This window comes from Polypterus senegalus, chromosome 4 (assembly GCF_016835505.1).
Source record: "Polypterus senegalus isolate Bchr_013 chromosome 4, ASM1683550v1, whole genome shotgun sequence".
Classification (NCBI taxonomy): domain Eukaryota; kingdom Metazoa; phylum Chordata; class Cladistia; order Polypteriformes; family Polypteridae; genus Polypterus; species Polypterus senegalus.
Window position 1 is genome coordinate 148,363,002 of NC_053157.1, and position 26,814 is coordinate 148,389,815.

Consider the following 26,814-nt stretch of genomic DNA (forward strand, 5'->3'; position numbering starts at 1 on the left):
ACAGTCAGTTCACGTGATAACGTGGGAGGCGTGATGATGTCACACGAAACTCCGTCCCCCACGGCTTTCGAGCTCAACTCCATTACAGTAAATGGAGAAAAATAGCTTCCAGTTATGACCATTACACATAGAATTTCGAAATGAAACCTGCCCAACTTTTGTAAGGAAGCTGTAAGAAATGAGCGTGCCAAATTTCAGCCTTCTACCTACACGGGAACTTGGAGAATTAGTGATGAGTCAGTGAGTCAGTCAGTCAGTCAGTGAGGGCTTTGCCTTTTATTAGTATAGATGAAGCCTGAAGTCCAAATATCAAAAGAAATATTTTCACAGAAGGTACAAATCTAACACAACAATTACGCTTTTATTCAAAAATATAACTGCAGAAACAAAAAGCCACATTAACATGCGACATTGACACTTGTTTATTATGACTGCCTCCGTGGCGCAATAGAATCAGCTGCTGACTGGGAATCAAAAGGTTGCGAGTTCAATCCTGTACCACTCCGTTTTAAAATGTAAACTGCTCTTAGTCTTACTATTTTAGAATAAAAACATACATTTGATTTCAGTATGTAACAGCCGGTGTAATTTATGATACTTGTAAAGGTTAGCTTTTTTATTTTTATTTTTTATTAGTCAGTTTTATTATCTCGGCCGTGTTCACGAGCCCAAACACACTCCACCCCCGCGTCTGATACTGCTGTTTTTACATAGATGCTACAACATGCTGGCGGTGATCAACGCACATTTTAAAAAAAGAAAGAGACAAATATATGTGACGTTTTGAAGAAATCATTTTATGACACGATTTACCTTTATTTATTTACTTACTTCCTAAAGCCTAAAGTCACAAGTAGTGTGCAGAGGGCATGCTCAAAAATGTGTGTAATGCCACGAATAGTGCCTGCTGACACTTTAGTATGCAAGCAATGGTATGTGCATTCTTGCTCCGATGTAGAAGGGAGTTGAGTTTACCTCTGTTATAGCGCGTCTATGGTCTATGTGAAAACAGCAGTATCAGATGCGGGGTGGGGTGTGTTTGGATTGGGAGACAAAAAAAGAGTGTAGGTTAAAGAAAGAGAAGAGGGCAGGAATATGTGAGGGGGAGAGAGAGTGCCAATGCAGGAATGAGTAAGCTGAAGAGAGCAGGCTCGAGAGAAAGAAGGCAGGCAGCTGTGAGCAGAGCCCCTGGAAACACGCAGAGCAGTTGAAATGGGTCACTCCGGCTGACCATGTATGAGGAGCGGGTGACCAGGTGTATGAATGACTCACCACAGAAGACTGGGAAGGCAGTGGGGATCGATAAGGTTTGGACAGAGACCCCCAATGTAAATGCCATGGCCTTTGGGAACCCGAGCCTAGGTCCAGAGAGGGAACCTTGCTATAGGCAGGGATAGACGGCAGGGAGACTGTTCTGCTGCAAGGCCGGTTCAGAATAAAAAGAAAAATTGTCAGTTTAAGAAAGATGCACTGGACTTTTAGAAAATGACAGTTTCCTGCCAGATGGTTTTTGAACTCATTTTTTAATGGATTTATTTATTTAAATTTTAACCTCCACAGCTCAGTTTTTATTGGATTATTTATTTAGTGAACTTTGCACTGCACTTTTTGGACACTTGTTTTGATTAGTTTTAATAAAAGCACTGTGCACTGTTTTACCTTCCCCTTGCTTTGTCTGGTGTCTTCATTTGCTCGGCTCATCCCTCAGAAACGTTATCAGTGTTGGCAGTTTCAACAGGCTCCCGGTGGTACTCGGTAGTGTGGGGCTGACCCACACTGTCACAAGATCCCCTTCTTCAGCCCCAGGATTCTCTTCCTGAGGCTTACCCCGACCACCTGCCTCCATTCCTCTTTCACATAGGCTCTCCCAACCCTGCCTCTCGTTCTTGCTTTTTCTTTTTCCTCTGAACCCCCATCTTTCTTGTGCGGTTCTTCTGATCTCTTTTTCTTTCTTTTTCTTTTTCAGTTCTCCCCTCTGTTTGCCAAACAGGGTTTTTTATACAACCCGATTGGGTGCAGATAAGACCCTCCACCCACTCTGAGGTGTGAATGAGGCACCTGTCTTATCCATTCACATTAGCATGTGCGGGCGTGATCAGCCAAGCACCGCAGTCAACCCGTGAGCCAGACCATTATGCTCCCATCTGCACCTGTTCTAAGCCTGAATGCTCTCGGAACACAATTATTTATTTAAAACCTACATCATGCCATGGACCACTTGTCACGAACCCCCCACTTTCTTCAATATCATATACTAATATGTATGCCTCCATAATCTCATCAAACCTCTGCACACTTTCAACAATGTTTTTAATCATTGTGATTAGATTATGAAAAGTAAAGTATATCAGTACAAACTTTATAAAATTTCAAACATTTCTGCGAATCGTTATGTAAGGCTAATATCATAAAATGTGTTAGGAATAGGAGTTTTATGTATTAAACATTAACAGATCACTTGACTTTGGTAAGTCTGCTGTTTTTCTGTGCTCTGGTTTGGAAATAAAACGCTGCAGTTGTGATTTGTCTGAACCTGACACTAAGCAAAATGTGGCATCTGTTTACCTAGTGTGTTTGTGCTGTACAGTATGGCACTTGCTGCTTGCACTTTACTTAGCAGCTCTGCTGGATTTTTGATGTGTAATCTGGAAACAGCAGGAAGTTCCATGATGACCAGATCTCCAAGAAAAGTATCAGTATATCATTTCCTGAGATTCTGTTTTTATTTACATTTTGAGAGTGTATTAATCCGTTTTATTATCTAATATTACTGTATTAATTCTGCTAAAATGCATCAAGATGTCAAAGAATAATGTAAAGTTTTTTATCAAAAATCATGAGATTGCTGCTTTGCTTAATCGTTGTTGTTGCCATTGATATGCCCAAAATTATTATGAGTTTAAATATGTCTCTTTTACATCAGGATTAATTGTAGTTGAGAGGAAAAATTGCAGTTAAAGTTTTCAGCCATCTTATGCTTTATTTTATATTATTATTTGGCAGTTAACCTCTTGATAGAGACAACCAAAGCTTTTTTACGTTCTGATTTTCTGCAGCTTGTTCATATGTTTTTTCTTTAGCATTCAGGGACCTATTATTTTTTCAACTAGCCTAAACTATCCTAGTTGATATCATTTACTGTCATGTTTGTGCCTTACTCTGATTTTATTTTTGGCTACACTTCCTTTCATTGTCTGGACTGTCACTTGGTGATCCTTCAGTTTTCATGACTCTTAAGTAGAAAACATGATGATAGATTTTAACTCTGGGCTGAGCGGTTGTGTATGTTTTAAAGTGTTATGAGACATCTCAACATCAACCTGACTTATACCAGTACATAGAAGATTTTATGTAGATTTGGTAGATGGGAATTTAGGCAAGGTTTGTATACTTCAGTTAGCAAGCAGGTTGGATATGAGCAGGGTTTAGAGTGTATTACTAATATCTCAGTAAACAATCTGCATGCATGCAGCAAACTGTGGTCCTTTTGCCAAGAAGAGCTGAAAGATGTAGAGGGACAGATGGCCAGTGGCTAAAAGAACACTTCAGCATCCCAATGCCATTCAAAGTACATCCTGCTGTGCTATATTTTGAATGGTGTGTAGTGGCACATGACTTACTTAGTTGCCATTGCTGTCACAAAAAAACCTATCACTACTAAATGATGTAGTGATACTCTTCACATAAATATCAACATTTAATAACAGAGGTTTAGAAAAATGTCATTTGCTCTGAGTTATGTTAGTAACACTTCAATTTGATCGAGTATAATGTAGGAATGTTAAGATACCAAAATTTTTGTATTCAGTACAAATACCAGTTAAATTTTACAATACTCGATACCTTTCGATAGCACAGCAAACACAGAAATCCCTTTCAAACTCTTTTAATTAAAAGTATCTCAATTATTACAGTGAACAATATTGTGAATTTTTCTGTAATAGAATATAAAATATATAAATACTAATACATTTACTTATTTCGCTGACACCTATATCCAAGGTGACTTGTAACATTTGAGGTACAACTGGTTCCATTTCTTTTGTTTTTCCAGTTGGAGCACAGACAATTGAAGTGAGCTGATTGTGGTCACACAGTATCAGTAGGAGAATTTGAACCCACAACCTCAGGGATTGATGTTCAAAGCCTTAACCAGTACACCACACCGCTTACCAAATTCTATGCCACACTGTCCCAGTAGTAACAGCAGCTTTAAAATACTGGTGTACCCATTAAGAAGTTACTCAACGATCATTTAAGTAAACTTGTAATTTTGATGAATGCCAATACTAATTACAGTGTAGGTCTTGAACTTTAATGTGTGGTTGACATGGGGATCCCCCCAGTGTAACGACAAATGGAGGAAATTTTATAATCTTTTAGCATAGGATTTGTAAAGGATAATATCAACATCCATCCATCCTTTATCCAACCCGCCATATCCTAACTACTGGGACACGGAGGTCTGCTGGAGCCAATCCCAGCCAACACAGGGCACAAGGCAGGAAACAAACCCTGGGCAGGGCGCCAGCCCACCGAAGGGCGATAATATCAACATGGACTGCCTAACTTATCTTGCCATGTACACATTCCAAATTTAATCTCTGACATTTTTTTTCCAGCAACTGGAAAATATAGCTTACTAAATATAAAAATTAATCATTACTGTACTGTACCATAAACATTTTCTGTACGGTTGAATTAGCAAATTTCAAGATAATTTAGGATATTTTAATTTAAATAAACTGTTTAAAGCTGTTTTTGTAACAACATGATTTTAAAATCCAGTTTATCAAAGAATCACTCTCTTAGGTTTTTAACATTTGCTGTTGTAAGATTTATATTTGCATCATTGGTTGGTTAAAAATAAACTAAACAGTAAAAGATGAGTCAAATTGATTCAGTTTTCAAATGTCAAAAAGTCTTGGAACTTTAATTTTCCAGATCTGTCCCTCCTTTTATTTGTTTATTTTTTTATGTTAGTCCAAATTTTTATTTCCTGTGCTGTTTTCAAAGTATCGTATATGACTGATCAGAATTCTTTTTTATTGCTTATCCTGGGTACTAGTCTAGAAGTAAAATATTACTCAGACCTGCAATTTAACTGCTAGACTACATTACACTCACCATAGTACCTTTAAAATATATGACGTGTGCTTTTACTATGTTGGTCACATTTTTGGGATTATATGAAAGTTTCAAAAATAAAATGAATGGAACAAATTTTGCATTTGCATATCTGTATTTAGCAATGAACTTTTTCATTTTGTCTATCCTGATAACTGGCATAATCACAGAGTTTTGAAACACTAAATATATTTTATTTTGGTATTAACAACTGGAGTAACTCATTTCATTGCCAGTAAAGTCAAGCCAAATAGTCGCTTTGTTTAGAGCTTTGCCTTGACTTTCACTGGCTACAGTGTTCTCACTGCCAGCACACACAGTCCTATATGCTTTGTGCATAGAGCATGCAATGTTTCCTTTGCAATTGCAAGGGTATATATAGGACACAATATTAAAAAGAAATTCACTTCATTTTGTCTCCTCTTACAATATTGTGATACTGCAAGTTGAAGAATTAAAACTCACATCTAATCAGTCACATCATTGTGCTCACAAAGCATGCATGAAGCTGTTTATGAACATGACTTCATAATGGGATAAATGTGGTAATAATGAAAGCCTGTCGGGTTTATTTTATATAATGATAATAAGCGTTATTCCCACAGTCACATGCTGAAATTCTCCTGTCTTAAAGACAAAATATTTCTAGACACATCGTCTGTTTTTTCTCTACAACATGTGGTGATGCAGTGCTTTATCATCACAACCATGAGTCATTTACACATAGTTCTTATTCACGTTTTTCTCACATATTACTTTGCCTTCTAGGGTAGTTTGCCTACTTGCCATCACACATGAGTCTAGTACCGAGTGTGATTCGGTACTACCGATACTGAAAAAAGGCTAAAACGTTATGTTTTTGGTATCACCTGGCACTAAAGGCATTGGTTCTTTTGACATCCCAAGTGTAGTTACAGCCACATTAAGTATTCTTTATATCCAGAGAAGGATACACCCTTCTGGGAATACAGTATGTCTTACTCTAACCACAAAATACTTTTAACTACTGTTAAAGTAGTCTGTTTAGCGCACCATGCATGTCAGCATTTTTATAATTTTAGAACACACCTTTGTTTTTAAAGCACACCATTTGTGTACATGCTGTTAAAATCGTCCTTTACAATTTGTACAGCTGACTTAAATTCTCTGCATATGCCATAAATACCTCTAATCGTAGAATGATGGACTTCAGTGTTTTTTGGTTTTTTTTGGAAACAACCTTAAAACCCTTGTCTGTTGCTGCAGTGTAATGGTGTGAAATGTTAGGTGAATTATTCATTTTTTGTTTGACTTTTAACTTCTAGTTGCACATATTTTGATTTTTGATGAGTATTTTGGATTGATGATAAAAATTTGTCCTGCTGGTTTTGACTCTTGCCCATGTCATAATAAATGCTTATATCCTGGCCTGCTGTTTCCATTGCCGTTAGATGCCTGTCAAGCTCCATTCTCTGGCACTACAATGGTTAAAAAAATGCTCCATGTACTAACTAAATATTAGCAAAGTGTTAGAGTGCATAATTAAATACTGGTGTGTGACTAAATATTTATATTTATGAGAAAATGTTTTTGTTTAATGGCAAAATATACAAATTGTTTTGCAGTACAGACAAAAGTTAAATAATTTTTAATTATGCCGTTTAACAAAAAGGTAATCAAACCATGACTTACTCACATTTGCTGAAAGATTCGTCAATGTTTAATTTATAATGAACAAAGTGCGTGCAGGAGAAGACCTCATCCTTTTTTCCTTATTTATAATTTGTGAAATCAATTTATGCTCCTCTTTCTTGACAAATGTCTTGAATTTCTTGATAGCAGTGGAAATATTTTTCGATTTTGGCATCTAATGATGTGCTTGTGCATCTGTAACAGCAAATCATACATGTGAATTTATGTAAATGAGCTGTCGCTAAGTCTACATATGACATAGTCAATGTGTTTTGACATGTCATGATGTGTCCATACTAGTATTCTCCACCACTCTTACTTCCCTACATTTCTGACAGCATACAGGTTACAGGACAAAGGAATCACTTCTTAATGGGATGGCAGCATAGCGCATATGTTCATAACAAGCTATAGCTAGGACTCCGTGACTTCTGCTTTCCACTGGCAGCATAAATACAGCGTTGTGCAGGAGCGCCTCTGTGAACAGACATAAAGCTTATAAATACATTATATATGTATGAAGAAACCAAAATGTAGTCAACACTTTTTACTTGTTTGATATTAGTACTCAGACCTGAAGAATGTATGAAAGTTTAATACAGCATGTGAGCAGCACCTCATATGGAAATTTACAGACAGAAAGATATACATTATAATCATACAAATGCATTTTTGTTATATAAAACAACTCTAGTAAATTTTTAAAAAAATTTGTATGTGCAGAAAAAATTGGTTGCATATAAAATCTGATTTTACTTCTTTGTTAGAAGCTTTTTAAGTAACATTTATTTTAAAAAAAAATCTCCTTAAGACAATGTACAGACAAGTAGATTCCTCTAAAAGGCTTCAAAGTAAAACCCATAAGTTGTCTGCAGAATTTATACATCATTATTTATATTTACATATTACATGAGGGATGTTTAAAATTAATATCTTAGTGTTTCAAATTTAAAATCCAAGAAAAGAAATTGTTACTACAGTATGGTCATATATGGTACATTTAAATGATTTTTTCTATGAAATTTTTATGTACAGTATAAAGTTGGTCAATATTTACCCAATATGAGCCTTTCTTTGAAATGCTTAGAGGATACCATTAACCAGTATTATTCTTTTATGCGTCTAACTAAATGCAGTTATAACTCACCTAACACAAGTAAATGTGTTCCAGGACTTCAGTAGAAGAAATATGGAATGATATTGTAATGGCCAGAGATGTTGCTTGCTTCCAACCCTACTGCTGATGCATCGATATCCAGCAGCTTCTTCTATGCCACTCCACATACTGTCATCTCTCTTATCTGTGGCTTACACATTCACACCACCAACTTCACCTCACATTGCTCACTTGGGGACATAGGCGACACCATCTGCTTCACTTTCCTTGACTCTATGAACCACGCCACGTCAAGATCTTTAAAAGACTGGTTCGGTATTTTTCAAGTCGAAGTTATTTCCCATGTGAAATTGTGTTCTAAAGTTAAGCATTTTATATAAATTTAAATAAAATGCATAGGTAGTCCTGGCATTTTAATGTAATGTATGGGACACGAGGCACCACCAGAAAATAAAAGATAAAATTCTAATTCAATATGTCCTCCTTGAAGCAGGAACAGTGTTGATATAACAAAACATGACTTCCATGTTTCTGGTGCATGTAGCAAAAGAGATCTGGAAATAAACATTTTTTCTCATATTTCTGGTGCCATTTTTCTTAAAGTAAGGATATGTTTTCTATTTGCTTGTTTTGATACGAGGGCAATCCCAAAAATAAGGTCTCCAAAGCGGTGGGAACGTAAAGAAACTCTTCGTACGGCTGTTGGCCACACTGTTGTGATTGGTGCTTCCTCCACTCCCAAACAAGCATGCGCGGCTTCGCTGGGATGCTCAATCTTGGCTTGGCAGCCCTTGAAAATGGAGCTCCCATTGAATGCTACCACCAAGTGCGAAGGTCACGCAGTTATTCGATTTTTGAACGCAAAAGGCGTTAAAACAGTTGAAATTCATCGCCAATTGACGGAAGTGTATGGACAGTCGTTCATGGATGTCAAAAAACGTTTGCAAGTGGTGTAGAGAGTTTACAGCCGGTCGTACTGAAATTCACGACAAACAAAGAACATTTGTCCGGAAGGCGATTCTGCTCCGACGAAGAGGTGAAAGATGAGGTTCAACACTTCCTGAAGGACATGGCGGTGAGCTGGTATGACATGGGCATTCTAAAACTGCCACAGTGTCTACAAAAATACATTGACCGAAATGGCGATTATGTAGAAAAATAAATAATTCTTCAACCTTTAAAATGATGTAAATATTATAGAAAATTAACGGGTGTTTTGTATTTCTAAAAAAATAGGAGACCTCACTTTTGGGATTGCCTTTGTAGTAGTAGTAATGTTTAACTTTAGAACATAAATTTTGCATGGGAAATGCATACATATCATGGTTGTGAGGAAATAACTTCACCTTGAAAAATACCAAACTTATCCTTTAAGAAGATTTAATGGTGGCCATACACCCATGCCAATGAATTTTCACAGAGAAGAAGTTCCTCCTAAGTTCTTGCATGTCTATCTGTTCCATACTCAACACAAGCTCATTTCATGTCCACGTGCTAACCACAATGATTCTGCTAAATAGCATTTGTTTTCATCAGCCTGTATCCTCTTTTGAATCTGCATTTTAGTTTCTAAAGATATTCATTTGTATTTGTATACTGGGCAAATTACATTTATTACACTATAAAGACATTTAAATAATTACAGCTCCCACTTGTAAAAACTTTGCATTCTACAGTATGCATAGTATTAATAATGTGCAGCTTCCCTACATGAAATAGTTGTTGCCTATTGACTTCAAGATACTTGATCTTGTACTTACGCTGGAACACTTTGCATGCAAGCTTCAATGTAAAAGAGCTTTGTTCTCAGAATATTCATTAACAGAGGTATTAGTGTAACACCAATAACATTTTTATGTTGCCTTTTTGTAATCAGAGAGGTATTAACTTAATTGAAGTGCACAACAAACAAATCAAGGATGTCCAAACTTTACTCAATGTGTGGCTGACCAGGAGTTACAAAAGGTCCCTGTAACCACTGCTCCATCAATACAGTAAAAATCACAAGGAATATTTAATAAAAAAGAATATTACAGTAACTTTAATAAAGTGTGGGACAGATGCTACTATAACAGAATAATTTGGGAAGGTTCATACAATTCTATAGTATAATATTCATGGCTGGAAAATGAATGGATGGAATATACAGTAGTAGAGAATTAGGATGTGATACTTTGATTTTAATTAAATTAATAATGTTGGTTTACATTATGGGAAAACATTATCAGGGGATTAAGCAGAAGTTTTTCAAAATGTATTATTTTACAAAATTATTGATGTACTACAGCACAATGAATTTGTTTCACAAGACATGGATGAAGCAAATTGCCAAATTCAGGTAACACTATTCCCTAGCTTTGAAGCTAGTTTTCATATCTACACCAATGGTATAAATAGCTTTAATCAGTCACCAATCAGTCATCCTCTAATGTGCTTTGTCCTGAACAGGGTTTTGGTAAATTAAATAATTTATTAGCTTTGTTTTTTTTGTTTTTGTTTGACATCAAAAGAAGTCCATCTATGCAAAAGTGATTACCATTCATAATAAAGTGGTGCCTTCCAGAGTGGCAGATATAAACCCTCATGAAGTACATCTTTATACAAAGATGTAAGAGCTATTTAAAAAGAAATTGCATATTCATTCATTTTGAATGCAGGTTTGTAAATGTAGTGTTTTAAGTGATGCTTCAATCTTTTTTTGCAGGTGCCAGTTTTAAAACCCATGGATCTGATGGTTGAGGTGAGCCCTCGGAGGATCTTCGCAAACGCTCACACTTACCATGTCAACTCCATCTCTGTCAATAGTGACTGTGAGACGTATATGTCTGCTGATGACCTCCGGATTAACCTCTGGCATTTAGCGATCACAGACAGAAGCTTTAGTATCCTTTTTTCTTACAAAACAAAGTCTTAACTAATGGTGTATACCTACCATGTAACATGTAATTGGTTTAAGTAGAAAAATAGTAATAAAAATCACTTCTCAGGAAGAAGAGTATTTTCAAATTGTGTTTGTGTTTTTGAGAAGCATTACACTGTATTAACATAATTTAATTTATTCTATGCTTTTACTCTCAGTTTTGAAAGTAAGAACATGCTTAGTACAATATAATAAAACAATGGGACATCTCCTACAGTATTAGATACCTATTTCCTCAGTAAGCCACACAAACACTCCTGTTTATCTTAACACCTAACAATCTAATACTAATCTTTGGATAAATGAATACTATCCAGCTCAATATTCAACTTCTACAGTCTTTCTCCATTATGGACAGGCACTCCTTTACCTATTGTATGAGCATCTGTTATCTGTCTAGCATTCCTTCTGATCAAGTTCAATGTATTTTATATAACATCTGTTATAACCACACTGGATTCCATACTGCCAATATGACAGATTGTGCCTAATGGCAGATTTCAACAGGTTCCAATGGGTTAACGAATGGCGTTGGCCAATCTGATGAAAGGACCCCTCTTTCCTATGATTCCTGCGATCCTCCATCAGGGATGACTTTACCAAAGGCAGGCAAAACAACTTGGCAGGTGGGCCGTGGCACCAAGTGCCACATTTGAGTACCGAGAACAGAAACAGAAAAGGTGAAAGTTAGTATTCAGTTATAACTATGATGTTTCTTATGTTTTAGTGCTAATGACTAACAACAGAGATGCAGTCTGTACAGTTAATCAGCAGCTCTAGTCAGGATATGCTAAACTGAAGTAGTGAGTCTTCAGCCGGGATTTAAAGGTTGAGACCGAAGGGGCATCTCTTATAGAAGCAGGCAGACCATTCCACAGTTTAGGGGCCCTGTAACTAAAAGCTTAAACCTCCCACTGTTATTTTATTAATTGTTGGAATCATAAGCAGACCAGCGTCTTGAGATCTTAATGTGCACTCAGGTTTGTAAGTCATGATAAGTTCAGACAAGTAAGCCGGACCTTGGCCATTTAACGTTTTATATTTTAAAAGGAGGATTTTGAAATCTGCCCTAAACTTAACCGGGAGCCAGTGTAAGGATTTAAGTATTGGAGTTATATGTTCATATTTTCTTGTTCTTGTAATAATTCTTGCAGCCGCATTTTGGATTAACTGGAGGCTGTATAGAGAACAGTTTGAACAGCCAGTGAACACTGCATTGCAGTAGTCAATCCTGTGTTTTGAGTTATAACCCAGGGCAACATATTACTTTTGATGAGTGACTGTTTCAAACCAAGGTCCGTTGTCCTTTGTTGCCATACATCTCAACCAAGCCTGACATATTTGACATAAAGTTTTGGATTGCAGCAGATTTAGAAGCAAAGTACATGTGCAGTGCCGCTCCTTATTTAAGAAAAGATCCCAGTCATCCCACAGAAGAAAGGCTTTCTGAGACAAAGGCAGAACTGTAACAACAGATGTCGTTTTGCTGGCTAATAGATTGCTGCACCGCAGCACAACTCTGCTTGGCATAATAAATAAAGCAGGACAGGAACTTTAACCTACAGCTAAAGTCACTTCAGTACGCCTGCAATTCTCCATGCTTGTGGACGCCAGGCTGAAAGAGTATGCGCCCAAAAAGAAGTCTGTCTGCACTCTCAGTAGCATGCACCATAACGTGGAGATGGGGCAAGATCAAAAAAAAAAAAAAATGTTCAGATGACAACTCATGTTTAAATGACGTAGCGTTTTCAAATAATAATGTTTTCATGCATGCTTGTGTGTACATGAGCGAGAGAGGAGGAGACAAATTTGATGTCCTTCAAGTAATTACTGGAATATAAAATAAACACTTTCGCAAAGGTATAACAAGTGTGTTTTTATTCAAGAATGAAACTGAATTAAAAAAAAATCATGGTACTACATACCAAGAATACATGATTCACCAGCGTTTGTGTGTCTGCTTATTTCCTTTCAGCGATATCTTTACAAGTAGCAAAACTTTACACTGGGTGTTACAGACTCAGATCAAATGTATATTTTTAATATATAATAGTAATAATAATAGCAGCTTATTACTTAAAACAGTGAATTTGGTTAAAACGGTAAAAGACACTGATGAGGAGGGAGGGAATTTAAAGTGGCCCGGCATAACAAATATTTTCGTAGTCTTCAGGGATTATAAAGTTAAACTTTCTAACACACTGGTGAGGCTTCATCTGCAGTACTTTAAGTAGTTTTGGTCAACATGATGTTAAAAAGACATAGAAGCACTAGAAAAAGTTCAGAGAAGAGCAACTAGAATGAATCCAGGACTGCTGGGGATGAGTTATGAGGTAAGATTAAAAGAGCTGAGTCTTTTCAGTTTAAGCAAAATAAGATTAAGAGGTGACATTATTGAAGTGGTTAAAATTATGAAGGGAATTAGTACAGTGAATCAAGACTGTTATTTAAAATTGAGTTCAGCAAGAACACATGGACAAACTTGGAAACATGTACATTTGCACAAACATAAGGACGATTTTCTTCACACGAGATTAATAGACATGTGGAATAAGTGACCAAATAGTCTGGTATTCAGTAGGACTTTAGGGGCTTTCAAAACTATACTTAATGTTGTTTTGGAGTAGGTAAATGAATAGGACTCGGAAGCTTTGTTGAGCTGAATGACCTGTTCTCGTCTAAAATTTCTGTTTCTGATGTTTCTAATTAATGTGTGGTCTAGAGACATACTCTATCTTGTAGAGTACAACAATAGGGAGTGCAAAGCATGGAAGAATCAGTACTAACAGGGTCTCCACAGCCTGAATACTGGTTACTTCAGTATAAAGAAATATTTAAAAGAAATGTGCAACTCTGACCTAACATACAATATTCTTAAACCCACTTAATGCAATTCAAATTCAGGAAAGGCTTAATTGAAAATATTTTAACTCTGCTGTAACTCTAGCTATGCTTATTTGCCTTTTTTACAACAGTAAGCTTTACATTCCAATTATTTTTTAATACTTTTCAGGAGTATGAAACAGTGTAAAAGGAAATAAGTTTTTGCATGTCATATTTATATTACTGAAATCTTCCAACCTTCATGCTAATAGCCAGTACATGTACAGTAGTAGTTAAACTCATAGGGTCCCAGTAATTTTATGTTATTATTGTTTGTCTTTAAATGTTTACTTTCTGCATCTCTCTTCCTTTTTTTCCTGTGGTCACAAGCTAGGATTTCTTCTGGGAACCTTCTGAATGTTTCTTGTCCCATATTGGGTGGATCGCTGTGATTTGTTTTTATTGTGGTAAGTTTGCATCGTTCATTTTTGAATGTTGTCATGTTATAAGTCTAGAAGTTATTAAAGATAGAAGTGTGTATTATCTTTGACCGATATAGGATATAGCGGGTTGGAAAATATCTGACTGACTGATTTAAAAAAAGGCCGGTAGATTAGGTGAGGAAAAAGTAAGAAATATTGTATAGATGTTCTATTGTGTTAGCTTTGTGATCCAGACCTCTAACTGTCCTCTCCTTGTACCCACAGAGCTGATAATGGCTCCATTGCTGAAACTCAATATGGGTTGCTTGCTTCAAAACAAGCATAACATAAACATTTTATTAATTTTTTCTTCAAATTTCTGTTTTAAAAGACACAAAAAAGCCGACATCCTAGATTCATAGAAGGCACATTTTACACATGATAAAATAGCAACCCTATGCCCAGAGGATATAAAAATTTTGTATGCGTTAGTACCTATCAATCCCATCATTGTTGAATAGAATATCTTTGTCTTTCATTTTACTTTTATGTGGGCTTTCTCTTTTTTGTTACCATTTATGTATTTGGGCTTTGAATCAGTTAAAGATTTAACGCGAATACTGCATGAATGGACAACTATAAGTAAGCTGTGATCTTGCCTTTGAGGAAAAAGATCTAGCCCAGGGGTCACATAGTTTTCACCATACTCTTAATTGTCCTTGGTTATGGTACATCAGCGTTTAATGCTCAAAGTTTATATGTAAAACCAACATCAGAACTAATTGTTGTAGTCCCTGTTTATTTTTTTCATGTTTCTTTACTTGTACACAATTTTCTTTTGCTGATTCTAAAAGTAACTGCTGTTTGCCATTAGTTTTTGCTATGAAAATGTTACATTTAAAAAATATTTTGTATTGTTTCTAATTACATATTTGAGCATCATGGGCCACACAGTTAGTTTTAGTATTTAGTTAGAACATTAGAACACTCTAGATGAGAACAGGCCATTCAGCCCAACAAAACTCGCCAGTTCTATCCACTTGTTTCCTCCAAGAAAACATCAAGTCAAGTTTTGAAAGTCCCTAACGTCTTACTCTGTACCACACTACTTGATAGCTTATTCCAAGTGTCTATTGTTCTTTGTGCAAAGAAAAACTTCCTAATGTTTGTGCGAAATTTACCCTTAACAAGTTTCCAACTGTGTCCCCGTGTTCTTGATGAACTCATTTTAAAATACAAGTCTCGATCCACTGTACTAATTCCCTTCATAATTTTAAACACTTCAATCATGTCACCTCTTAATCTTCTTTTGCTTAAACTGTAAAGGCTCAGCTCTTTTAAACTTTCCTCATAATTCAATCCCTGTAGTCCTGGAATCAGCCTAGTCACTCTTCTCGGGACCTTTTCTAGTGCTGCTATGTCCTTTTTGTAGCCTGGAGACCAAAACTGCACACAGTACTCAAGATGAGGCCTCACCAGTGCATTATAAAGGTTGAGCATAACCTCCTTGGACTTGTACTTCACACATCGTGTTATATATCCTAACATTCTGTTAGCCTTCTTAATGGCTTCTGATCACTGTCGGGAAGTTGATAGCTTAGAGTCCACTATGACTCCTAAATCCTTCCAAGGTGTACTCTTGATTTTCCGACCACCCATTGTGTATTCAAACCTAACATTTTTACTTCCTATGTATCATACATCATACATAAAAGGTGTCATTTTGCTTGGCTTTTCTCTACTTCCTATGTCTAATACTTTAGTTGTAGTATTTAATATTTAGTTGGAGTATTGATTGTGGTGCATGATGTCTGTTGAGCATTGATATTAAAGGTTGGCACACGCCTACCCTTTCTATCTGTGGATAAACAGGAATTGTGACTAAATCCCCTCAATTACTAGGAATGTGTTACATCACAAGGGATAGTGTATTTAGGAATAAATCCATAAAACACTTTTTTACTCCATGATTTGTTGGAATTTAGAACTAACGACCAAGACATGTAGATGAACCAGAAACCTTGACAACCTTTAAGAAGTATAAGGATGTGATACAGAGACAGCTTAGTTATTAGCTAAACAAACAAGAATGATGGATGGAATGGTCTCTTCTTGTTCATCAAATTTATTATGTTCTTGTTGAGTTCTCTTTGGCAAAGACTTTTGACACATTTTTATTTTGAGTTGGGGTTTTGTTTTGGGTTTTGGTGACTGTTTTGATTTTCTGGTTATAAAACTTAATGCTTTCTCTTATTTACTAGTCTGTTCTCATCAAAATATTGCCTCTTTTCTGAGTCAGTATATTCACTTGGCAGAAGTAAATACGATGTAGTAATTTAAGAAGAGAAGACTAAAGAAGCTTGATATCACCTTGATATATTGCTTAAAATGGTTGAAAACATGATAATTTTTTCAAATACATTTGCACTTATTATAATTTCCAATTGCTTCCTGTCTTTTTAAGTGTGCATTTTACAGACACATACACAGAAGTCAAAATGGTCAAATTGTGTTCTAAATGGGTAAACATTTTAAGTAGCCAAATGTGGGGTTTAACCGCATTATAATAGTTTCCTATTACAACAGAAAAACATAAAAAATCTTCCATAACTTTCTTTTATGAAGTCCACCTTAATCATTTATAAGGAGTCATGTTATTTTTACCTACAATGTCTAATCCACACATTTAGTTACTATACCGGCTCAATCCAATGTGTAGGTTATGAATATAATATATATATATATATATATATATATATATATATATATATATATATATATATATATATAGATAGATACAGTATATATATATATACTTGTATAGAGAGAGAGAGAGACAGAGAGAGATAGACAGATAGATAGATAGATTACATATGTATATATTACATATAAAAATAATCTAAAATGCATACTAATTATGAATATGATATGAAAGTGAAATAATTTTCTATAATGTTAAACACCATCATTGTAATGTTGTTGAAAAACCCAATGGTTAGAAGTCTTGAATTTTCCCTTGCTTACACCCAGAGGAAGAAATAATGCTAATTATTATTGAAGCTATTCTGACACAGCACTCTTAGGTTCAGTTCAAAGCTATCTTTGAGATGAAGTCTTCTCTTCTTTAATCTTTGACAGGTACAGCGGAGTGTATGGAAGCCTAGAGCCCACAGTTAGCGCTGTCATGGTAACGCCACTGTCATTAAAGGCTCAGTTCAGCCTCGCACTAAGCACCCTATTCAAAACCAGGCACAGGCCACATCATCTCATGAACAGCAAGGCAGCCATTTCTTGCAACCTTAAGGGATTAATTTATGTGCTGAGACACCGCACACCCATGATATGATAATATGAACTGTGTTATTTGAAGAACTGCTTAAAATGCCTCTTTATTATGTATCTTAGGGGGATTCATTTACACTATAAAGATTAGGACCTCTTTTTTTCAATCTATGGGTAGTATAACCATAGGGCATTGTGCTATAATTTATGGCAATGATTTAATTGAAAATGTGGAAAATTATTCACAAGGCTTACTATATTTCTGTGCATCTGTGAAAAAATGAGCACAGTGATACATCTCAGAAAAAATGTGTCTGATATTGCAATTATTGAACAGGCGATTTAATTGAAATGTAGCTAACAAAAAATTGAGTCCTGTTTGATTGTAGTAATCTGTACTGGTTTGGAATGGTAGAGTTTTAAATAAAGCATTTCCAGTGGCATTTAAAATTGTTGCATTCTGTTTACAATTGCATTTTCATAGGTATAAGTATTCATTGGTTTCCAGCTGCTTTTTTTTAATTATGTAAACAGGAATGCAGGAGAACCTTTGTGCAGTAAGGTGTTGTTTGCAGCTAGTGGCAATGGTACAGAGCAGTACAGCCTATTTGTAGGCCACTTGTGAACTAATTTATAACTGTGTTATGGATAATTGAAGGATATTTCAAGAGGTACTATTATCCAAATTAGTCAAGCAGCCCCTTCCAAAACAATTCACCATTTGCATGCATTGTATAAACTTTCTTAACTAGCAAGCCATTTTATAACTTGCAAGTCTCTCATACCAGCTATCTAAGCAGCTGGCTTGTCACAATATAAAGTAACATGTTTATTTACTCTCTATCAGGTTCTTGTGCTGTGGTAAACCCACATCATTTGTGTCACAGAGGGCGTAGGGCTATTCTTGCAACATCAGACACAAGGCAGGAGCAAAATATGGATTTATATAAGATGCACCCAAACCAGACGAGTCCACATTTTCCAGTTAACCTCTTTGGAATATGGGAGATTGCCTGACAATTACACAAACAATGTAAAAATGTTCAAACTACATGCAAATAGTGACTGGGCTGTGATGTGAAACTGCAGATCTACCCACAATGCTGTTTTCAGATCTTTGATATAATGTACTAGCACTAATTTATACCATTTTTATATATAACAATAAGACCCCAAGGATCTGTTCTACTATATGTCAATCAAGCTTATAATATCAGGTTGGTGTTGTGCTTAGGTAGCACACTTTATCCGTCTTTTTCATCTGGCAGAAACTTTTACATTTTCAGCCCAATTATTTTATCAGGTTTCAATTAAATATAAGCTTCACATGCAGATAGCTTTCCTGCTGACAGCAGGCTATTCTTTTGTTACTTTTCAGTTTCTCAAATTATTTTCATTCATCTGACATTGTGACTGAATGCCAACAAAACAAAGCAATGCAATCATTTTGACCTCTGTCTTCCAGCCTGGCTTCCATTCCCAAGGTCCTCTTCCTATTTATTTAGGAACCAGTCCTCTGATCAAAGAAGCAGATAGTCTCCATTTGTTGTTACAGTCATAACGACTGTAGATTATAGTAGATGATGACATATTCAGTATTTTGCAGGTCTTGCATAAACTAAAATTAATTTTTTGAATGATTGTGCAAGATTGTAATCAATTCATTTTGGTGTTTTTGTTTGCTTCTGTCTGATTTAAAATTCTGCACACTTTGAAGCTTTTTATTTGACTTATGCATAGGTAATTTGCCACTAAAGGATTTGCCAGTCGCAGGTCCTTGCCTTGCTTCTAATACTGCTTTTCCAGAGCTTCCATAGGTTTGGAAAATTAACCAAGTAATGAATTTTACGTATACTTTGTATGATGCATCTGCATTGTCCAGAGAGACTTTGGCACAGTGGTCAGCACTCCAAACATACAGCTAAAGAGGACAGCCTGGTTGCTGTCTGTGTAGAGTTTTCATATTCTCATATTTTTTCAACTGTGCTCTGGTACTTCAATTATCCTCCCTTGTTTCAAATTTTTTAGCAGCTTTAAAATGGCCTGCTACAAGTGAGAGTGTCCTTCAGTATACTGTCAACCCTATCTTATGTCAATTGCTGTGTAAAGTTGGACTAAATGTGTCTGGAAATTAATGGAATTATGGCATGGATATCAAATGTTCTATGTGCATATGTGTTCAGTTTGAGCCCATTGTGAGACTGTGAACACTTTTAGTAGCATGCTGCTGGATATCTCTAATCCTGAGCTTGATTATCATGGCTGTCATTCTCATTAATATAACTAATGTACAATAATTACATCCTGTTTTGTTTATTTGCTGAAAAAACATTTGAAATACTGTAGACAAAAATGAAGGCTGCTACACCAACCAGTGGAAGTTCAGTGTCCACTTTGATGTACATAAATCATCTTATATCAAACTTACTTGAACCAATGCAGTGCCACAGAGTGCTCGAGCTGATGTCAGCACCACTGGGACACACAGCAGGAGACAGACCAGGACAAGGTGGAAGTCTGTCAGTTGTGAGAAAAATGTAAGGATTGTTCTGTGATGACCTTGCGTCCCTTTAAAGCAGTGAAAGGCAACCTTTTTCGAGTTGCAGCGCACTAAGTCCAAAAATTTTCTTTCGCGGCGCACGTGAGGGACTACCCATAAATAAAGTCGTGACGACACAATCTATGGACAATCGCCAATAAAAACAGTTAATTTTACAAGTTTGAAAGACATTTTATTAATAAAGGAATCAAAGGATAAATCTTAAATTTAATTAATGTGAACGCTGAGATCGTTTTTCAGCACATATGAGATTGATGCGAGGATCAATTTTCGAAAGACAGACGCACATTTCCTTGTCGATCATTTGAAGTCTCTCGCATTTCTTAGACTTCATTTCTGTAAGTATTGCGTTATATGTTTTTCCAACATAAAAGTTTTCTTTTAAATGTTATCTTTTTAATCAACCAAAAGTTCAAAAACACTAGCAATTTTATTATATCGGTACTATTGAATTAGTTAATTCTGAACTGATTAAAGATACTTACATTTAAACAAACCCTTAAAAGCTATTTTTGTAACAAAATAATTTCAAAATCTGGTTTGTCAGAGAATCGCTCTTTTATGGTTGCAACATTTGCTATTGTAAGATTTATATTTACATCATTAGCTTGTTAAAAATACTCACGAAAGATTAGCATTTAATGGAAGATTCCATTTTTTTACATTAATCCAATATTTCAGAACTCTTTGAATGTTCAGAGTTTGTTATTGCTTAGCCTGTGTAAATCCAGAATTACAAAAGTTACCTTAAGTCAATTAATTGTACCTGAGAGACTGCATTACATTCACTAACGTACAATTCTAATACAACACTTAAGTGTTTTTACTGCATTCTTCACATTTTAGAGGTTATGCTCACAAACATTAGTTTGCCCACAAAAAACAAACAAATTACATAAATTGAATGTTTGCAGATTTGTATTCAGCAATGAAGCAATGCTGTTTTGTTGTACTGTATATGTACATATCATATTAATTGGGAGATGCACTTCAGGCACTGAAATCCTAAATACATTTTATGTTTGTGTTAACAAATGGAGCAGCTCATTTCATTGATGATGTGGACAAGCCAAATAGCCTCTTCGTTTAAAACGTGCCTTGATTTTTAATTGCTACAGCTGTTATCTTCATTGCCACTGTGCCCACAACCCTGAACTTTATCCACCAGTTGCAAAATGGATGGATGTGCAGACACACACATGTAGATGTGCTCATTACAATCAAAGAATGAATGTGAAGCTTCCATTCCTTTATCAGGGCTGTGTAGGACACTGTATTAAAAGCGATCAACCTCCTGTCATTTCATCTGCTGTAACAAAAGCTTGACACTACATGCTAAACAGTTGCAAGTCACATCTGAGGCTCAGCACATCTGATTGTACTAAAGCTGCACTAATTTGTTTCCTATATAACTCATAAAGGGATAAAACTGGTAATAACAAAATCGTGTGTGTGTGTCTGTGTGTTGGCTTTTTTAGCAGAGTGGAGTAGAGCGCGATTCTGGCTGACCTGATGATTTCTTGATGGCACCCAAACTAGTGTTATTCAATTACAAGTATGCATATAGTGATGGTGTGGGTCAGCCCCATGCTACTGGTTGCATCCCGGGAGTTTCTTAAATCCACTACAACTGATGATGATAGTGTTACCAAGGGATGAGCCAGTGGATGAGGACACTCACACAAAGCATCAAAACAAGTAGTGTCCAAAAGTGTAGTGTAAATTTTCAATAAATAAATAATGCATAAAAAAGTGAATCATGGAGGTTAAAAATCCATTAAAACAAGGTTACAATCATGCAGGAGTCTCCTCACACTCCCCAGTGCTTCCCTATAAAACTGACTTCTGTCTGGCTTATTCTGTTCAGATCTTGCATCCCAGAGAGATGTCAACCAACAGGCACAGACACCCTTCAGTCCTGCTTGTGTCCCTGCCGTCCATCCTATGGCAATCTACAGGACACCACTGAGCCTCCACCCCTTTGTTTCCTGGTACCTTTCCTGGACTTTCGTGGAGAGTCCTGCGGTGTATTATAGTTGCTCCTGCTCTGTGTCTGCTTAGCAGGGAAACCTTCAGCCCCCTCTTGAACGTTGGCCACACACTCCTGTCCTGAAGCTCCATTCCGGTCTGCTTGCTTCCTTTCCATCGCACTGGATCTCTTGCACTCCTGTCCTTCTCTGTCATTTTTTCTTTGGTTTTCTTTCTCCTTTCTTTTTTCCTTTCTTCTATTTTATCCCCTTCCTTTTCTTGTGCTGGCTCATCCTTATATGCCTCTGTTGGTGCAACATCTCAGTCGCACACTGCAGGAAGCCGATGAAGCAACTGAGACAAATTGCACCCTCACATGTAGGTGGTTCGCGCCCCAATTACCTCACCAACCTCCTGCAGCTGCATGAGCAGGCTCACCCTTAATGATTAAGCCAGCCAATTATTTATTTATCTATTTATTTTAAATAGCCACTATACACTCACCTAAAGGATTATTAGGAACACCATACTAATACGGTGTTTGACCCCCTTTTGCCTTCAGAACTGCCTTAATTCTACGTGACATTGATTCAACAAGGTGCGGAAAGCATTCTTTAGAAATGTTGGCCCATATTGATAGGATAGCATCTTGCAGTTGATGGAGATTTGTGGGATGCACATCCAGGGCACGATGCTCCCGTTCCACCACATCCCAAAGATGCTCTATTGGGTTGAGATCTGGTGACTGTAGGGGCCATTTTAGTACAGTGAACTCATTGTCATGTTCAAGGAACCAATTTGAAATGATTCGAGCTTTGTGACATGGTGTATTATCCTGCTGGAAGTAGCCATCAGAGGATGGGTACATGGTGGTCATGAAGGGATGGACATGGTCAGAAACAATGCTCAGGTAGCCCGTGGCATTTAAACGATGCATTCTGGATGTTTTTCCCCTTTCACACCATTCTTTGTAAACCCTAAAAATGGTTGTGCGTGAAAATCCCAGTAACTGAGCAAATTGTGAAATACTCAGACCGGCCCGTCTGGCACCAACAACCATGCCACGCTCAAAATTGCTTAAATCACCTTTCTTTCCCATTCTGACATTCAGTTTGGAGTTCAGGAGATTGTCTTGACCAGGACCACACCCTAAATGCTTTGAAGCAACTGCCATGTGATTGGTTGATTAGATAATTGCATTAATGAGAAATTGAACAGGTGTTCCTAATAATCCTTTAGTTGAGTGTACACATACAAGTTTTTATAATTGCACCATTGCATTCATGTTCGTTATTTGTTGGTTAACCGAGTCATGTGTAATAGAGATGTGCAAAGAGCTTCACATCGCTTATTGTCCAGTTGCCCATTTGTAACATTTTTATTTTGTTTATTTTTCGTCATCAATGATTTTAAAAACATTCATCTTAGTTTTTGTCATTAAAGGTGCATTTTTATTTATTTTTTGTTTTGTTTTTGCCACAGAAAAAATGTTATTGACAAGTATTTTTTGCCATAATTTTTACCAACAAAATTAACACAGAAGTGTTGCAATACAGGGTTTAGAATGCAGTGCTCCCACAGTACAGAGCATTCTTAGAACTGAGAAAATAGTAAATAAACATTACTTTTAGAAAAAGTAAAAAAAACATCATTAAAGATAACCTTAAAAACAAATAAACATATAAATCAGGCATTAAACAATGCATATACAACAATACATATGATTTACATCTTTTACTGCTTATGTTTCATCCAAACAGATATTTTTTTTGCAAATGTAAAATTGAATGTGGAATGGACCTTGCCTGTGTCGCTTATCTTGCACACTTCTCTAAATACCATTTAATTTCAAACTCTGTATTTACCCATCGAGGATTGTGAGGAAGACCGTCTTCAGAAAAAAGACTTGCAGAGCCTCAGGATAAGCAATCAGAATAAGACTTTATTGCAAAAAGCAGAAAACTGACCAAGTTCAATGAAGTGAGTGCCAGCAGTTTAGCAAAAGCTTATTTTTATTACAATTTTTATTGTTTATGCAAAATACTCTGTTCCTTCTGGTTCTTCCAACCTTTACCAACCAACCTTTTCCAACCTTTACCCAATGTCCAAGTCCTTATTCCCATTACCTGGCCTTTTCTCATTCATTGACACTTGCCAACATTACTTCTTATCCTGAGACCTGTTTATCAATTGATACCCACCATTAAGTACGAATCAGGAGAAACCTTACATAAGATACTGAGCAACTTACTTCAATAGTTTTTTGTTACACAAACATCCCTCAAGGCTAAAGATTTAGACAGCTGCATTTCTTAAGACAATGGCACTAAGTTTTTTCTTATAGAACAAACTTTCCTTCGCTTGTCATCACCTCATGCTAGTGTCCAAGCAGGCAGGCAGAGGACTGGCCACAGCAAGTGAAAGTGAGTGTCCTTGATCTGATAAGCACAGGCAGCTTTCTCGCTTTTTAAGGAAGAAATAAAATAGACACAAGCTTTTAAATTTATTAATTCTTATATAATGTAAGAGCAAACTAATTATAACATATCTTGCTTTAACCTTACTAGAAAGCTTTAATATATGCAAAGTATTCATATAAATATTTAGATTTTCCATATGTATATTTTCTAAACTAATTGGCTATTTAGCTCTTTTTCAAGGTTAAAAACTCAGCAGCTGCATTTCTTAGAACAATGGCCTGTTCAGCTCTCTCAAAGTACACAGTGTCCTTAGCCTGAAGTTTTAAACTTGGTGGCAAGAAAGAGAGACAGGCTGCTTGCAAGTAAAATGCCAACAGCCTTTATGCTAACAAGTAAATGAGAGCTTTTAATATAAGCATGCATTTTTTAATAATTCTAAAGCTACACACTAACAGAACAAGTGTAAGATCATACCAATTGGTTGAAATAAACACTTAAGAAGTATAAACAGAAACCCAGTCATAACAATTGATTTTGGCCTGTCTTATTTCCCTTAACCTTATCCATTTTTGTCTCAGATGGTCACCTTCTGCGTCCACTTTGTAATTCTTAATTCCATTCATTTCTTGGTACTTCATACCATTGTCTTTCCTACTACACCATTCACCTGCCTATCTTACATACCTGTTTATGCATGCTTATACAGGATTAACAGCTGAAAAATTTTGTCTCATGGTTTTTTACTTTTAACATGAGATTAAATTTAGACAATTAAATCATTGAGCAGCTCTGCTAACTTGCCCATACAGTGATCCTAATAGCTGGAAAGCCTGGACAAAGGTTGTGACTGGGAAATGATCCATTCTTGGACTTAAGATTAATTTAATGCATTTTTATAAAGAGTTTTATGATACAAAGTTGAAAAGTTCCACTGTTAATCAACACATGGGAATTGCCAATAATGAATAGCGAGAACAGAATGTTGTAGGCAATAAACGTTTTATATATTTTATACATTTTCTATATTTTACAGTTTTTATGTGCAGTTATGTGCATATTGGTGTTCTAGATAGCTCCAGCTCCCCATTGTACTTTTTTTAGGTAAGATGGATTGCAAACATTTGAGCCTTGTTGATGATATATATTACCATTGTAATCTTCAGGAAAACAATAATAAAATGGAGCACTGAGCCTGATCTCCTCAATTTAAAATGCTGGAAATTGCATTGACTGTCAGGTAGTATAACTGTATGTATATTCCATTGTGGTAAAGTGTAAATGAGAAACAGCTAAAAGTATGTAAAGTACATTTTTGTGCTAAAAATTAGATTCAGATGTGTAATTTACATTTGTTACAGTGATTTATGGAAGTTAAATTTTTACCTACTATAAGATATGCCATATGTCCTCAATAATCCCATGCACCCTCTTCCCTAAATGATTATCTGTCTTGTTAGAGTGAATTGGAACACAATGATAAATAGAATCCAAAATGGAGAGGTTATAGTGTTGGGAGCATTTGAATATCTTAATGGTTTGTAAAGAGACGAGAAGTATCTTGACTTATTACCAGGCCACCAATACTCCCAATGGAAATCACATCTATATGCAGCAATAATATTCAGCCTCCAGGTGACAGCTTCAGTTGTCTGTTTTCTTTCCAATCTGGAGAATTTAATAGGAAAATTCCAGCTAGACTGTTTCTGAGTTTTGAAAAATGTAGATTTTTTTTTCTTTTGTACATTTTTGAGCTTGTGAAGGTTTTCTTCTATTTACAGACAAGCGTGATATGGGCCAGCCTCATTGATCAGAAAGAGACATCTTCATCGTACAAGGTTCAGTTTGTACTACCAGTAAAGTAACAATATAACATTCTCCAACCATGTTAATCAAATTTAAGGTCATGGGGGGCTAGTAGCTATCCCAGATGTACTGGGCTCAAAGTTGAAATCTGGACCATGTGCCAGTCCATTGCAGGGATAACCCACATATTCATATTCACACTCAGACAGGGAAAATTTGGAATCAACAATCACCCTAACACATTTAACTTTGAGAGGGAACGATCCTTGCAGTCACAAGAAGAACATGTAAACATCATGCAGCCAGTGACCAAGTGTGGAATTCAAAGAGGACCCTAACTATTGTGCCACCGTGCTGCCCCACCAATAAAACTGTTAAAGAAAAAACGCTGAAGCTGTTACCACTAGCTGTACAAAAACTTTACTTGGTAAACTACATGAGTTTTTCTCTCTGTAAATAATTAGAAATAATTACATAGTAGTTTAGTTAATCTAGTACAACTAATGTCACATCTTTGGATTGTTTCAGTAAATCCACGCAAATACATGGACAATAAATTAGCTATTAAATAAGCACTTTGTGCCTGTACTACCAGTATGCTTTATCATATTTGGAAGTATTGAACTGGTACTACTCATAACCGGTTTACAAAAGTTTACAAATACACCGTGATCATTGTCTTGTAAACACTAGCTATGTTC

General features: G+C 36.1%; 1 protein-coding gene across 2 annotated transcripts in view; it reads left to right on the forward strand.

Moving 5' to 3' along the window:
• Positions 1-26,814, forward strand: part of LOC120527714 (serine/threonine-protein phosphatase 2A 55 kDa regulatory subunit B gamma isoform) — a 272,015-nt gene that overhangs the window by 162,689 nt on the left and 82,512 nt on the right. For both annotated transcript variants that reach the window (XM_039751452.1, XM_039751451.1), the window contains one exon: positions 10,620-10,797. In XM_039751452.1, the coding sequence (XP_039607386.1) occupies positions 10,620-10,797 (178 nt within the window). The remainder of the gene's footprint in view (positions 1-10,619; positions 10,798-26,814) is intronic.